The sequence below is a fragment of the Vulpes vulpes genome, chromosome 16, assembly GCF_048418805.1.
Source record: "Vulpes vulpes isolate BD-2025 chromosome 16, VulVul3, whole genome shotgun sequence".
NCBI lineage: Eukaryota > Metazoa > Chordata > Mammalia > Carnivora > Canidae > Vulpes > Vulpes vulpes.
The window spans coordinates 70,247,598-70,263,761 of record NC_132795.1 but is presented as its reverse complement, the minus strand read 5'-3'; the positions used below and the strand labels follow the sequence as shown (position 1 = coordinate 70,263,761).

The following is a 16,164-nucleotide window of genomic DNA, read 5'->3' as shown; positions in this document are numbered from 1 at the left end:
TAAAACAGAAACACAAACATGGTGCAAATTATAAGGGGACCAGGGAAAGTCCCCAGAGGTCATAAAAATGTGAACTGATTTTGAGGGGTGAACAGGAGTTTCCAAATAGACACAAGAATGGGGAAGGGAAGGAGAAACCAACATTAAATTGGAGAAGCACTGCAGAAAGTACAAGAATAAAGATGGTCAAGATTAGGTCAGAGCACAGTCCAAGGGTGGGGAAAGGCTATGTACAAACGGTGTTTATACTGGAGCATCAGAACTAAAGCTGGAAGCATGAGAAAGAGAAGTGAGGACCCTGTGCAGGAAGCTGTTTCAACACAATTTAAGAGGAGCCCCTCCCACTGGTTCAACTTGAAATAAAACTTACATGCAGGAAGAAAAAATTTATGTATACAAAGGCATACATCCACTTAGTTTATACACGCACACAGCTTCCATTCTGCATGGGTGCTTGAAACAATATCTGGTTCCAAAAGAAGATTCAGTGGGAAGGACTTTTTAAAAATTCAGCATACAATTGACATTTATGGCTTTTCTTTTTTATCTTGGAATTCCATCACCTACCACTGCGATGGGCAGCGGATAAATGTGTGAAAAGTTAATCACCGCCTAGATCTCAAGAGGACCCAGGTGAAGAATTCCCTCCCATTCCAAGGAACAACTGTATATCCTGCTCCTCTTTTGGGAACAGTCATGACCTTCAGGGTGGGAACGTTTTAAATGCCTCTCCCCATCTTAAGAAGCAACAACACATTCCACTCTTATAGAAGCCCTGGGCCATCGGTGCTGATGATGTGTTTTCAGAGCAATGCGAAGTAAAAAACCTTCAGTAGCTCTGTGAAGTGAGTGGCACAGAAATGTTGAAGGCAATAGAAAACAACAAATTCTCACAAAATCAAAGCCCCTTAGTGGTGGTAGGATAGAGAAACACAATTGTCTGCACACATCATTCGAAATTAAGTATCACTCATTATCACTCAACTACTTATTTGAAAGTCCTTTCATCTCGTCTGAGGACAGCACCGAGCATCCCAAGGGTCAGCGTCATCTGCAAGCATCAGCACGAGCCTCACTTACGTTCCTTGCCCAGGAAGAAGGAGTAGAAGCAGAGGTGGTTGATGCTGAGGTACAGCCAGCCTTGGCGGGGAACCCGGCCCTTCCAGCAGCAGCAGGAGTAATAGGTGACCAGCTTCTCCGCCTCCGGGAAGTTGAACCTGGCCTCGAATTTCACCAAAGCATCTCGGAACTTCTCGGGCTCTTCTTCCTGCTCAGCAAGCCTGCTGCTTGTCTCCTCCGCGATCAGAGCCTGGCACGCAGAAAGATTTGTAGCACCTGAGGCAGCTACACTGCCCACCAACACATCTGCTATAGCTCAGGTCATGATTTTCAGGGTCCTGGGATGGAGCCCCGTGTCAGGCTCCCTCCTGAGCAGGGTGTCTGCTTCTCCCTCTCCCTCTGCCCTTTCTCCTCTGTCCCTCCCTTGCTCACTCACTCACGCTCTCAAATAAATAAAATCTTACCAAAAACAAAAAACAAAAGACAAGGGGAGGGGCAGACAGAGACGGGAAGGGACTGCCAAGCGCAGGCACCTGAGGCAGCTACACTGCCCACCAACACACACCAGGGGTCGAAGAGGGTGGCCGTCTACCACCCAGAAGCACGGCCATGGCGGGGCGGGGGGGACAGGGGGAAAAAACATAGGATCAAATCTCTCACTTGGCCACTAACTAACCAGCCCTGAGGCTTTGGTCAAATTGCTGACCTCGAAGCCTGAGTCTTCTAACCAAGTACCTCTCCCGGCTCTCCCTACAGGGACAGGATGGTCAAACTACTGGCTCAAGCGTGAATCTGATGCACCAACCTTGAAGAACTACCCAAGTTGGAGTTACACGTTAACCTTTTTAAAAAAGCTAATGAAGGTCTTCCTCATTTGGCTCAAATCTCTTTTAAGATTTTATTTATTTATTCGTAAGAGACACAGAGAAAGAGAGAGAGGCAGAGACACAGGCAGAGGGAGAAGCAGGCTCCATGCGGGGATCCTGATGCAGGACTTGATCCCAGGACCCCGGGAACATGACCTGAGCCAAAGGCAGACACTCAACCACTGAGCCACCCAGGCGTCCCAAGGTTCAAAACTTGTAATACAAAGCCAACAGGTGCCTGACTGTGTGATATCTGACACCTTTCACTACCACTTAAACATTCTACGGTCTTCTAAGGTAGAAAAGAAGTATGTTGGTCATGGTTATAAATATATCCAAAGCACTCAGGTGCACAGGGAGGGAAGATAAAAAAGAAAGCATCTGAACATACAGCTGCATTACTAACAAAAAGTAACAGTAAGGATCCTTTCTAAATCTAGCGTAAGGCTGCAAAAGTGCCTAGAACATGAGCTTGTGGCCTGTTCCTGAGGGGTCACAACTCACTGACGAGATCAGAATTGATTCCCCACAACCCTGTATTTTACGAAAGGCTAGGTCCCTTAAGACAAAGCCACTTTGGGGGAACATGGGTGGGTGGCTTAGCCAGCTAAACATCTGCTATAGCTCAGGTCATGATTTCAGGGTCCTGGGATGGAGCCCCGTGTCAGGCTCCCTCCTGAGCAGGGTGTCTGCTTCTCCCTCTCCCTCTGCCCTTTCTCCTCTGTCCCTCCCTTGCTCACTCACTCACGCTCTCAAATAAATAAAATCTTACCAAAAACAAAAAACAAAAGACAAGCCCACTTTTTTGGGCCTCTGGCTGGCTGTCAGTAGAGAACCCTTGATCTCAGGGTTGTAGGTTCAAGCCCCATGTGGGGTGTAGAGATTACTTAAAAGTTACTTTAAAAAATAAAATCTTTCCAAAAAAAAAAAAAAAGATGAGGCCACTTTTGGGGCATAGTTACTAGTTTTATAAACTAGTTTATAAAATTACCTGGGAGTTACTATTTAAATAAGATTTATTAAACGAATCTGGTAAAATTTCAAGTGCTTTTCATTTCCTTCATTATGTTTTTCTTCTTTTCCAAATTTAACTTAACCAGACATTATGAAATAGAGTTATAAGAAAGATGAATAATTTTCAAAGCATATGTAACATACAAAGCTCTGGACCAGGAGGCGTGAAGGGGATTTTAGGAAGGCTCTACAGCAAAGAGTCGTGGAAGCAGAACACAATGCACCAGCTCCAGATGCAGTCATGACAGTGGCTGTATAGACTCCTGACTTCTGTGGATCACAGGGTCTGTTGATAAGCACAACTCCAAGGACAGAGGTTTCTTTAAAGCTTTATAGAGTGGCCAACTGCTAAGAATATGAGTAGGAAAGCCCCAATTCCAAATTCCTTTGTATCTTCCCAGAGGAAAGGGAGAACCTACACTTCATGGTGGCCCCAAAGGTATAACTGCGTCTCAGACCCCAAGAACTCCTCCAACCCTAGTCCCTGCTCCAGGCCAACAGCCTCCCTGTGACTATTCTTTGTATGTTTAAGATTTTTATTTATTGGACAGAGAAAGGGAGCACAAGCATGAGGAGCAGCAGAGGGAAAGGGAGAAGCAGACTCCCCACTGAGCAGGGAGCCCGATCCCAGGACCCCAGAATCATGACCTGAGCCAAAAGCAGACACTTAACCCATTGAGCCACCCAAGCACTCATGGTTTGTTTTTATAAAGGCATTTCAGTTCTGATGTGCAGGGATCAGAATGCACCATTCCAAACTACACTACTTTGGCATGAGGATTATTATGAGCTGTAGACAACTGAAAAACAGCAGGCATCAAAAGACTCTCCACCCTCCCCCACTACTTGCCTAAGGACATCAATACCCATTGGTGCAGGTGCCTCCCTCTCCTGTGCCAGGAAGAGGAGGGTAACTCTAGACCCTGACCAGCACGGAGAAGAATCTACACAACAAACCTCACAAAAACAGCCCTTCCTCTCTTCCTTTCATTCCCTTACATTTACCTTCCCACAGTTGGCCACCCCTGAAAGCCTCTGTCTTGTCCCCTCTCTACAAATGCATTGTTCTTTGTTGAGATGCTGTATAAGCCCCACAATCTAACCACCCCTCTGAGATACTCATCACTGAGTTTCTCCCATGTGTATGCACACTGTGCATGTTGATCAACTGTTTTTCTCATCAATTTGACTTCTGTCGGTTTTAATCTCAAGGCCATAGGAGAAGAATCTAGGAGGGTAGAGGAAAAGCTGCTTCCTCCTCTGCAGCTTTCCTAAGGCCACTACAGCAGAAATGAATTTCCTTCCTCCATATTAAAAAAGAGAAACCCTAAATCAAAGAGCCACCACAACATAGGTGAGACTAAGGAGAAGAGAGGTTAAAAGTGTGAAAAATAACTGAAATAGGCATTTCTGCAGCTAAGCCCCAATGCAATCTGACCCAGGGAACCAGGCTAGTCCATCAGACCAGGCAGAGAGGTAACCCACGGGGATGGATAAGTCCCTACCACAGTCTACGTCCACCTGCCAACCCCACAGGCCAGAGGTGATCCCAAGAGGCCATCAGCCAACACTGCTATGCTGCCTGGGCTCAGGTTGCTACTTGGTGACATAAGAGTCCTGATGCCCAAAGGAAAAGAACAGGCCTGTTTTATCCCTCTGAAACCAAGAATTCACTTTGACAGCTTTACTAAAAGCTGAAGTACTCACCGTGTTAAAAAAGGCAAACTTTTCTTTTAATTAAAAAAATTTTTAAAGATTTTATTTGTTTGAGTGAATGAGGGTGGGGAGGAAGGGAGGGAGGGACGGAAGGAGAGAGACAGAGAGAAAGCACATGAGAGAGAGCATAAGCATGGTGGAAGGACAGAGGGAGGGGAGAAGCAGGCTCCCTGCTGAGCAGGGAACTCCATGCAAGACTCAACCCCAGGACCCTGGGATCATGGCCTGAGCTGAAGGCAGATGCTTAACTGACTCAGCCACCCAGGTGACCCACAAAAGGCAAACTTTCAAAGAAAAAAAAAAATCAATGGTTTGGGGTATTTTAACCCTCAGGGAAGAAAACTGGATTACAGGCTAAGGTGTTGAAGTGTTTAATAAGGGTTATTTTCTTTTTAAGATTTTATTTATTTATTCATGAGAGACACAGAGAGCAAGAGAAACAGAGACACAGGCAGAGGGAGAAACTGACTCCATGCAGGGAGCCCGACGTGGGACTTGATCTCAGGTCTCCAGGATCACGCCCTGGGCCGAAGGCGGCGCTAAACCACTGAGCCACCCGGGCTGCCCTTATAAGGGTTAAATTCAAAATGGGAAACAGTCTCTCCCTGCCTGGTGGGACTTTTAAAGCATTGAGTACCAATCATGTTGTTGCAATGACAGTTATAGAAGATGGAACTCACAGGAGATATTAACAGTTACCCCCCAAAATATTCCTGTCTTGCCTTCTCAAAATGTAATTGGTTTTAATTCCATTTAATCAACATATTTTAAGAATAAACAGCCACTTTTAGGAAGAGGAAAGTGCCAGGTCCAACAAAATAGAGTGACAAGCTATCACAACTGCAAAAAGGTGGAAATAACGAATTTAAGGAATCAAGTAACATTTCTGCTCTGCAAAAACAAATGTTAACATTTTTTTTTCCTGAGACAAGAGAGGACCTTCAATACTGTGAAGGAGAACAAAAACTTGAGCCTGAGAACGAGGTACAGATTTTCCAATTTCAGGTGTACTTTGCCAGATTGCAAAGGTTGACAGGTGACAAGTCCAACTCCATGGACTGTGAATTAAGCCAAAACGTTCAGTTATGGTAGAGAAAACTGTGCGAGTCTGATCAAAAATGCTGCAGGCTCAAAATGTCATATGGAAGTTGTAAGCAAGATGGAGAATTGGGGAGAAGCATTTCAATCAAGGACCTACCTTTACCTTCCCTTTGACAAAGCTGGCAATGTCATCTTTATTATCAAAGACAGACAAAGTATGAAGGAGATTTTGCTCCAGCCAGTCCCAATGCTGGTTTATTTCCTCTAATGTTGCACCTAGGTTAGAAGAGAAAAAGATACTGAGATTAAAAGGAACTCCCAGAACATGAATTCATTTTCCAAGTATCATGAAACCTGTGTTTGTTATTAAACATTCCAGTTTCTCACATCCTGGGTCACAGCAGACAAGGAAAGCACCTTCCTTTGGAGTTGTAGTGTCCCTCACACCGCCTGTCCACTGCCACATCGATGAGCCAGGGGACCAAACAGGTTACCCTTGGGACTGCTGTGTGGACATCCTGCCTGCCTTGCTGATGCATGGACTTCCTACCACATCCACTCAAGTGACGGAAACATTTGTAATTATGCAGCTGGTCCAGGGGAAACAAGCCCCCCAAAGCAGGCCAATTCTCAACAGTCTCACATAGTTTTTACCCTGTGAGAACAGGAATCTCTCAAGAGGGACCTCAGCCCTCTGAGGGTCCCAAAAGAAAGAGCTTCCTGAGACAGCTCTACTGGTTGCCCAAGGGTGTTGCCACTCACAACAGGCATCATTAAATACAACAGCAACCACCTTGGGAATTTCCAGGTTTACCAGTCTACACTTTATATCATTCGCAACAATATTCCTTAAGAACGCACACAAAAGAACTTGTATAGTCAATGTTAAAAATGCACATTAAATCATGTATAGTAGGTTAATTTCTTTCAAAGGCAGTTAAAAAGAGATCGTCCCATTACTGAAGCATTAAGCAACACATTACCAAAAAGCTTAGGTATTTTAGTATTTTGAGGAGTCTCCTAGTACTTTCCACAGGCAATGGGCACCTCGGCACACAGACCATGCCAGCTCCCAGTGAAGGACCCAGCACAGAGCAGGTGCTCGATAAAGTCCCCCAACTTGAAGCAAGCATGGTCCTGGATAAGAAAAGGGACCTGGGCATCAGGTATGTGTACTACAGAAATAGATAAATGCACAGCTAGGACCAGATTTCCCAAATGGGAAGCAGATGTTCTAACCTCAAGGGCTACCAAACATCAGTTCAGAATAAGCTCGCCAATGTGAGAGGCATAATGCTCAACAGAACCATGTACCACATACACAAAAGCCAGATATGCATTTTGTTAACACCAAACTTTCTGTATGCTGTTTGCAGCTCTCTTCCCTGTAGAGTATAGATGCATGTAGCCCAGGCATAAAAATGCCAGCCAGAGAACTCACTCCAGACTTGTGCATTTGAGGGGAGTATAAAGAACATCCGTGTTAGGACTGTTGTTCTGAACGGACAGTTTGGGGAGGAGTCATTAGAGCAACTGAAGAGAATTATTCATAAGGAAAAGTGAGAGTGAGAGAGGGAGAGAGAGAGAGAGAGAGATCTAGTCTCTTTTCCTCTTCTTCTAAGGAATCCCATCATGGGGGCCTCACTCTTAGGACTTTCTCTAAACTTAATTACCTCCCCAGGTCCCACCTATAAATACTACCACATTCGGGTTTAAGCCTTCAGTATATGAATATGGGAAAGGAAGACACCATTCAGTCCACACCAACCAGTGCTGGTGCCCAGCTGTTCATCAGCCCTATCTCCCAGTCTTGCTCTTTAAGGATCAACAGACCAGAGATGCAGCCATGTGTGGTTTAGGAGAGCTAGCTCTGGAGAACCATGGTCAGGATCCTCTCACTGTCCATCCCCCTCCCATCCAGGAGGCCCTTGTGGTGGTGGGAAAAACCCTGGCCCTCAGGCTCTGCATTCTTCTTGTAAGAGGGAAAGATCCTTTTAAAACAAAATCAAACCGAGTTATTCCAGGCTCCAGAGCATGACTCTTGTGAAGCTTCTGAATGTTGTCTACCTGAACTCTGGCCCCTCAAGGTCTGCTTGGTTCCTCACATTCAGGGCTGAGGTTTGCCCACCTCTGGCTTAAATCTTTGCCCTCTGGTGTTTTCCAATGGCAACGATGTAGATGTCAGGCACAAAACCACCTCCTATATCTGGGAAGTCAGCCATGGTGTCTTCCTAGGGGTAGACGGCACATCACACCATCTCAAGAGAGTCTTCGTATCTTCACTAAAGCCAATACACTTGCACAGGGGCCCTGGGGATCCCTGGACCTCTGCCCTTCTCTTTAAGGTTTACACTTTCTAGATCTTTGTACTTTATTATCATAATAAAACCAACTTGTGAGATTTTTTTTATGGCAAGGAATAAATGGGAAAAATTACCCTCACTAGACATCAATCTTTGAGGGTATTTTTAAGACTCATTTATTTATTTTAAAGGGAGAAACCATGTGAGCAGGTGAGGAGACAGAAGGAGAGAGCATCTCAAGCAGAGTCCCCACTGAGTGTAGAGCCTCCGGGGGGGCGCTCAATCCCAGACTGAGACCATGACCTGAGCCAAAATCAAGAGTCAGATGTTCAACTGACTGAGCCACCCAGGTGCCCCTTGAGTATGTTTTCAGGACTTCTTAATTTTTTAAAAAAAGAAGAAAAAAACTCACCTTGGCAGAATGAGAAAGAACAAGAGAAGGGAGAAGACTCACCTTTGTGTCCTTTCTATTCCAGGGACTAGCTCACTTCTGTGTAATAAAGACTTCTAAATGAGGAAATGGAGGTTCAAACACTTCTCCAAAGTCATACGTACTGAAGGAAAGGCAAAAGCAGAGTATGAACTCATTCTCTATAACCTTGAGGTACCCTGGGGTCCTCTTGAAATAAGCTGCATTTCAATTTCAAAGTAACATTTACATAATCCTTAGGTCCCTTACTTCCTATGGCTTGACACTAACAACAAAAACAAAACCTCATTTTGTGTTTGCACTTTGAAAAATTCCAATTTCCTGCGTGTATCATTCTGGATGACACAAAACAGGTTTCCATTTACCCTATTAAGCTCATAGGGCCAGCACAGTTCATTCTTAAGGATGACGTGCCTGTTTAGCTGTTAACTGATAACCAAAGACACCATGAACAAAACTATAAACAAGCTCCCAACACAGTGTACCACACGGAGAGAAGACCTGAAATGAAGTCATCAAAAATTTAGGCTTTAATTCTTTTTAAGAGTCTTCTATCTATGAGGAGGAGCTTATGACAGGGAAAGAGAATACTAAAACGAAACCAAGCCTACATCTTGAGAGAGAAAACAGGCACACACATAAAACTGTGTCACTGAGTTACAGTAAGATTTCATTACAATCTCCCTGTTCCTGAATATAAGACATAGCTGTATGCCTCTCCCAGCCAAGACAATCGATATGATGAAACTTTTCCACCCTACTGTGTTCCATTTCCTACAAAAGTTGCCAAATGACAGGGAAATTTTCCAAACTATAATTTCCTCTGCAGGGAAGTCTTATGATAGACTTCCAAAATACCGTAAATCAGTGCAAACCACTACATGTCCTCAGCCCCAAAGGATTAAAGAGGAAAGTCACTCAACAAATCTCATACACCAAAGTTCTAAGCCTACACCATAGCCAGGTTTCCCAAATTACACAAAGTAGCTCATCAGAAAATAGCCTTCCAAAAAATGAAACAGGGGCACCTGGGTGGCTCAGCTGATTAAGCATCTGCCTTTGGCTCAGGTCATGATCCCAGGGTCCTGGGATCGAGTCCTACATCAGGCTCCTCATTCAGTGAGGAATTTGCTTATCCCTCTCCCTCTGCCCCTCCCTCTGCTTGTGCGCTTTCACTCACTCTCACAAATAAATAAAATCTTCCCAAAAAATTAAAATTAAAAAAATAAAAAATGAAATAGAAAAGAGACTACATGGTACTTTATAAGGGCAACCACTGGCTTGTAAAATATTTGTTAGAGGTAAGCACACACACATCAATATTCTTCTGTCTACGGGTCATGCTCAAAAAACTCTGGAAAGCCACGACATTATGGACATACAAGTGGTGGGAAACGTAAAGAGAAAATAAGAACAGAAGAGAGTAAAACATCTTCATGATTAGACTGGCTTAACGTAATATGATTTAATGATAAAAATGATTAAAAAAAAACCCTACAAATTAACAGCATAGCAATATTCTCAGGCCTTCCAAAAACCAAGACAGAGGAGAGCTTTCATTATGGACTTAAATGTGTCCCTCCTATAAATGTATATGCTAAAGCCCTAACCCCCACTATGACCACATTTGGAAACAGGCCTTAAAGGAGTAATTAAGGTTAAATGAAATCATAAAGGTGGCACTGGGATCTGAGAAAACTAGTGCTCTCTTAAAAGGAAGAGGGGTGCCTTGGTGGTGCCAGTGGTTCAACATCTGGCTCTTGATTTCAGCTCAGGTCATGTTCCCCAGAGCAATGAGATCGAGTCCCAAATTGGGGTCCACACTCAGCATGGAGTCTGCTTGAGATTCTCTCCCTCCTTCCCCTTCCCCTTCTCCCTCTGCCCCTAACCCCTGACACACTCGCTCACTCATTCTTGCTCTCTTTTTCTCTCTAAAAAATAAATAAATCTTTTTTTTTTAATTGAAGAAGAGGAAGAGACACCAGGAATGTGCCACGTGAGGACACAGGGAGAAGATGGCTGTCTGTAAGCCAAGGAGAGGGCTTCAGGAGAAACCAACCCTGCCAGCACCTGGACCAAGGACTCTCAAGCCTCCAGAACTGTGAGCAAATAAACGTTGGGTTAAGCCACCCAGTCTGTGGGTTTTTTTGTTATGGCAGCTCTAGAAGGCCAATATAGCTGTTTAAAACCAAAATTTATAGGAACACTGTGGATTTTAACAGAAGTCCAACTGGCAAAATTATACCTTGTCTTATTAAGGCAAAATAAGATTTCTACCGTTACGGAGTAAGACTTCTATTTCCTACGAAAATTAAAGGTCAAAGGATCTTAAACATTACCCTCACAAGAAGTCAAATCGGACTTATAAATGCCTATACCAAACTAAAATACAGTACTAGAAACCCCAATTAACCACAGAGCAACCAACAGTGCTGATTTATAAATTACCAACTATAAGGACAGCCAGAGGTGGGAGGCACAGGACATTTTCTGGATTCTTAGCATGTTCCCAGGCATTTTGTTAGATATGTCATGCACTTGATATTGTTTATCTTAATAAAAAATAGCACAAGGTAAGTGGTACTATTTTCTGGGTAAGAAAACTCAGAGCAGAGAAGAGCCAAGTTCAAGGCTGGTTCTTCTGGCTTCTAAGGCCTCACTCTATCCTAACACACAGTAGAGATGGCAGCCTCGGGAGCTGGGCAGGCAGCTCCCAAGAGCTGAGTCACTTTCAAATTCACACACAGTATTTATTCGCTTAGGTTTTCCCCAGAGATATTTTCAGGAAATAAAACAAGCATCTCATTGTCTATACCTACAGCCTCTGCACGAACACAGCCATAAATAACTTGATCCAAGCTTCAGTTTCCAAAAGCAACTGCTTGCTCTGCTTAACAACTGTCCGACCAAATTAAGGGTCTTTTCCCAGCCACCTAAATCCTAATTTACAATGAATGGACATTCCATGTGTGCAGTTCAGATCTGTTTCTTTGAAATAGTACATTTCTCCTCCGTCCAAACACTAAATGTCTACCACCAAATGCTTGGGCTAAAAAGCCATACAGACCACAAAGGGGCTAATTAAAAGCAACACTGCCAAGACGGTGTCTTTTCTAAATTTCACTCAACACTCACCCTACACAGAGTAACTCAGAGGCAAAGAATTTGAGGGAAAAAAAAAAATCACAAATGAGCAGGGGAGAGGGTTGAGCCAAAGCCTTTCATTTTCAGAAGCCACACCCTCTTCACGTGAACATTCTAACATCTGATCCATGCCTGAAGCAGTATCCTCACAGGAACCTGTGAAAGTTCAATATCACTATCACATCATGACTGACCGTGTTTTTACCCACGTACATCTCACTGTATTGTTTAAGAAATTAAATTTTAAACATTTTTATGTAATTTATTTGACCTTTTCTGCCTTCAAATTAAGACACTGAGTCCCTAAAAGTACTTGCAATAAGTGAAAAACTCAATCTTCCTGACACTGGAAGTAAAATAGATTTTTAATTTATAATTAAAATAATCATTTAAAATGTCCTTCTTTTAGTACCATTAGAAACACTTCTCAGAATTAGAAGCAAAGGTGTAAGAAAATCTGACCATTAACCAAAAGGGGGGGAAAAATCAATAGAAACAACCAGAAAGGACACAGATAAAATAATCAGCAGACAAGGACATAAAACAGCTATTATAAATACACTTCAAGTGTTCAAAAAGTAGAGGAAAGCAGGAGGATGGTGAGAGACCAAATTAAAGATATGAAAAAAAATCTAAGCGAAACTTTCAGGGATGGAAAAACAGTGTCTGAAATCACAATTAACTGGATAGGATTAAAAGTAAATTACACACTGCAGGGGGAAAAAAAGTAGGGAACTTGGACACAGTGATTAAAAACTAAAACGAAAAGCAGAAGAAAAAGGATTAACAAGAGAAGTAACATCATCAGTGAGCTATAGAATAGCAGCAAGCAGCTTTCTAATTGGAGTCCCAGGGGAAGAGGGTATGGGGCCAGGAGGACAGAGAACAGAAAAATATGTATATATTTGAAGAAACAGCTCAATTTTTTCTCAAGTTTAATGAATACTATAAATATCCAAGAATCTCAACAAACTCCAAGCAGAAAAAGTATCAAGAAAAATCACATGAATGCACATCTAATCAAACTGCTGGAAGCCAGTAAGGAAGAAAAAAAGATAATTATAAGAGCAATAAAGAATGATAGATTTGTCAGAAACAATGCAAGCCAGAACACATAGAAGAACAGCTTTAAAAGTATTAATAGGAAAAAGCTAACTCACAGGTACATGAATAAAAGGAGTGAATTCTTATATAACTTGGGAATAATAAAACCTTCCTAACCATGCCTCAAAATCATAAAGTGTAAAAGAATGACATTCTAAATCCTGCTATGTTACATGATGAGATGAGCACTGGGTATTATACTATATGCTGGCAAATTGAATTTAAAAAAATTTAAAAAACCTTTGCAAGGTAAAAAACACACCAAAAGCAAAGCCCCACTAAAAGATATGACAAACTGGAAAAATATTTTTGTAATATCATTTCTCAGATAAAGGACTAATATTCCTAATATTTAGACAGTGTCTAAAAATTAAGGGGAAGAAAAGAATCACCTAAGAAAAAATGAAGCAAAGGGGAAGAACAAGGAGATTCTGAAAACAGCCCTCAACATAAAAGATGCTAGACTTCCTCATAATACAAGGACAGCAAATGAGAACCACACAGAAACACCTATGAGGTTGGCGGAAATCCACAAGTTTGACAACAGATCCAATGATGAATCAGGGAAAATAGGTACTTTCATCCATCACTGATGGCAATTTTTTTCATTGGTACAAATCCAATGGAGGGAGGGAAATTTAGTAATATCTAACAAAGCTTCATATTCATTTACTAGAGACGGGATTGTGGGACTTTAAGGGTAATCTATCCCAACGATTCATCAGTAAAGGTACAAAATTACTCATCAGGTGAATTTATTTATTCACTGAAGCATGGCCAAGGATGAAAACACCACAAATGTCCATCAGTAAAGAACAGCTTGAATAAACTATGGTACTTCTACATAATGAAAAATAAAACAAAAACAAAAGAGAAGATAATCTGGACTCTGTGATATGGGATGATTTCCAAGATTTGTCCCTAAGTGAATAAAAGCAAGGCATAGGACAGAATATACATGATCTTTGTAAAAGATCCTCCTAGTAAAAGGAGGATTCGAGAATGTAGAGTATATTTGTAAAACAAAACAGTAGAAAGCTAAGCTAGAAAAAGTGAGGTGTCCCTATGGCAGAGGGAAGGAGGCAAAAAGGGGATAGCAGTGAAAGCCTGGCTTCTCTACACACACCTTGTTTGTAGATTTTATAGGTTTGATTAAGGAATTATAAAAGAGTTTTCCTTTTTTTAAAAGTTAATAAAGGAAAAAAAATACTGAATTTAAGTAAATTGATTTATCAGGTTATTAAAATGATTATACAGAGAAAACAGCTCTTTTAAACAATGCTAACTATACATCCATAGTTAAATATATTCTAAGGCCAAAGAGAGCTGCCAAAACTTAAATTTAATTCAGTATTCTTATTAATACTGCTGTTTTTTTAGAAATAGTATCTATGTGGATGTGTGAGATAGATAATAACTATGTGAATATTGTTAGAAACCAAGATTTTCAGTATATAAGAGAAAAACACAAAATCCAAGCTAAGTTATAACTGTGGTTTTACAGTTGAATTAGAAAGATTAAAGTGAATTACATTCACATTAATATGTGAATCACTAGGGGTGCCTCAGTGGCTTAGTCAGTTAATCATCTGCTTTCAGCTCAGGTCACGATCCTAGGGTCCTGGGATTGAGCCCCACATGGGGCTCACTGCTTAGTGGGGACCCTGCTTCTCTGTCTCTCTCTGCCATTCCCCCCAATTCATGCCTTCCCCTCTCTCTCTAGCTTGCTCTCTCTCTCAAATAAATTAAAAAATATATATATGTGAAACCCTAAATCCTACTTCTAAACTAATCTTTATTTTTTTATTTTTTATTTTTTATTTTTCTAAACTAATCTTATACTATATGCTAACTTAGAATTTACATTAAAAACCTGAAACATAAAAAAGTTTATATGAACTCATGATTTTTCTTTTTCATAACACACACTTCTTAGCTCATACTTACTGCAAAGCCTTAGAAGCGGTGACAATCTAGTAACAATGAGCAACCCTATACCCTAGACCATGCCCCTTACATACCATCCTCCACTAAAAGGAACCAGGGCCACTGAAGAAATGCCGGACCCAGACAGAAGGAAGAAAAGGCACAATATGAACACTCAACCTTTACTGGCCAGAAACCCGGGAAGCACTCAAATGTGATTGGGAGCAGGACCAAATGCCAGAAGCCATAGGAAAGTGCTCTGAGGGGCAGATGAGGGCACAATCTGAGTACCACAAAGGACCACAATTAACGGACACATGCTGGGTTTATAAAAACTGGTTCCCAGTGTTCACCGTATAATCCTTTCAACTTCCTGTACTTTGAAATTTTTCATGATAAAATATTGGGAGTGAAAAGCACTTTAAACTTTAAAACGATGCTAAAAAGAAGAGGGAAGAAGAAGGGGGGTAAAAAACTGAAACAATTCACTTGTCACCAGTGCAGATCTCCAGGGCCCCAACGCCTCACACTAATGACAGGTCATTAAAGGGCCAACATCAGCATTCCCCTCTTCCCTTTTCTAAAGGTACCATGTTCTCAGGGTGACCACGCAGCCTCAGTGAAGGAGTTCAAGTTCTGTACAGTCAAGCCCAAGCTGACAGGTGTCGAAGAACAGATGAAATGGGGGGAGAGGAGAAATCACTACTTTGTGATATATAGAGAAAAAGCTAATAGGGCAGTGCTTATAATGGGTCAAACCACTAGATGAAAGATTGATGGAGATGAAGGCAATGAAAGCAGCCACGTGAACTCATTAACTAAGCATCACTAGGAATAAGACATCCAGGGGAACCATGACTGCTGAGAGGACACAGAATAAAAGATACGGAACAACCTATCCAGTTGTTTGGGGTTTTTTTTTTTTTTTTTTTTAATGCTGAATCTAAATTTAACTGAACGTTTTGAGTTTTTTTTTTTTTAAAGATTTTATTTATTTATTCATGAGAGGCACAGATAGAGAGGCAGAGACATAGGCAGAAGGAGAAGCAGGCTCCCTGTGGGGAGCCCGATACGGGATTTGATCCTAGGACCCCAGGATCACAACCAGAGTGGGAGGCAGATGTTCAACCACTGAACCACCAATTGGTGGCTGAACATTTCTAAGTACCTTGTAGTTTGGGGGACATACAAAGGACTAAGAAAGGAGCTGAGCTCTACCTTGAGGAAAGAAACAGAAGCGTAGGGTACAGGACATTCTACATAAAAACTGGCCGAATTTCTTCACCAAACAAATGACTTGGGGAAAATAAGTGTGGTCGGGAGGGGGAATGAAGGATTTCCTGACTAAAGGAGACAAGAGACACACACAACCTTCAAATGAAGTGTGGTGGATTAGAACCACCCAGATCTACAAAGGACTCTTAAAGCAAAGAGTAGCCCTGGTTGGAATGCACCAGTGACACCAGAGTCCCAGTTAACTCCACTAGTTTAACAACGCCTTTGCAGGGGCAGAAGAATGGCCACAGATTCAGAGATTATTACTAAAATACGTAGAGGTGAA

General features: G+C 42.0%; 1 protein-coding gene across 3 annotated transcripts in view; it reads right to left on the bottom strand.

Moving 5' to 3' along the window:
• The window catches only part of TBC1D8 (TBC1 domain family member 8), a 112,723-nt gene that overhangs the window by 44,345 nt on the left and 52,214 nt on the right, over window positions 1-16,164 (bottom strand). For all 3 annotated transcript variants that reach the window (XM_072742964.1, XM_072742965.1, XM_072742966.1), the window contains 2 exons: window positions 5,854-5,972; window positions 1,081-1,309 (listed from right to left, as the gene is read on the bottom strand). In XM_072742964.1, the coding sequence (XP_072599065.1) occupies window positions 1,081-1,309; window positions 5,854-5,972 (348 nt within the window). The remainder of the gene's footprint in view (window positions 1-1,080; window positions 1,310-5,853; window positions 5,973-16,164) is intronic.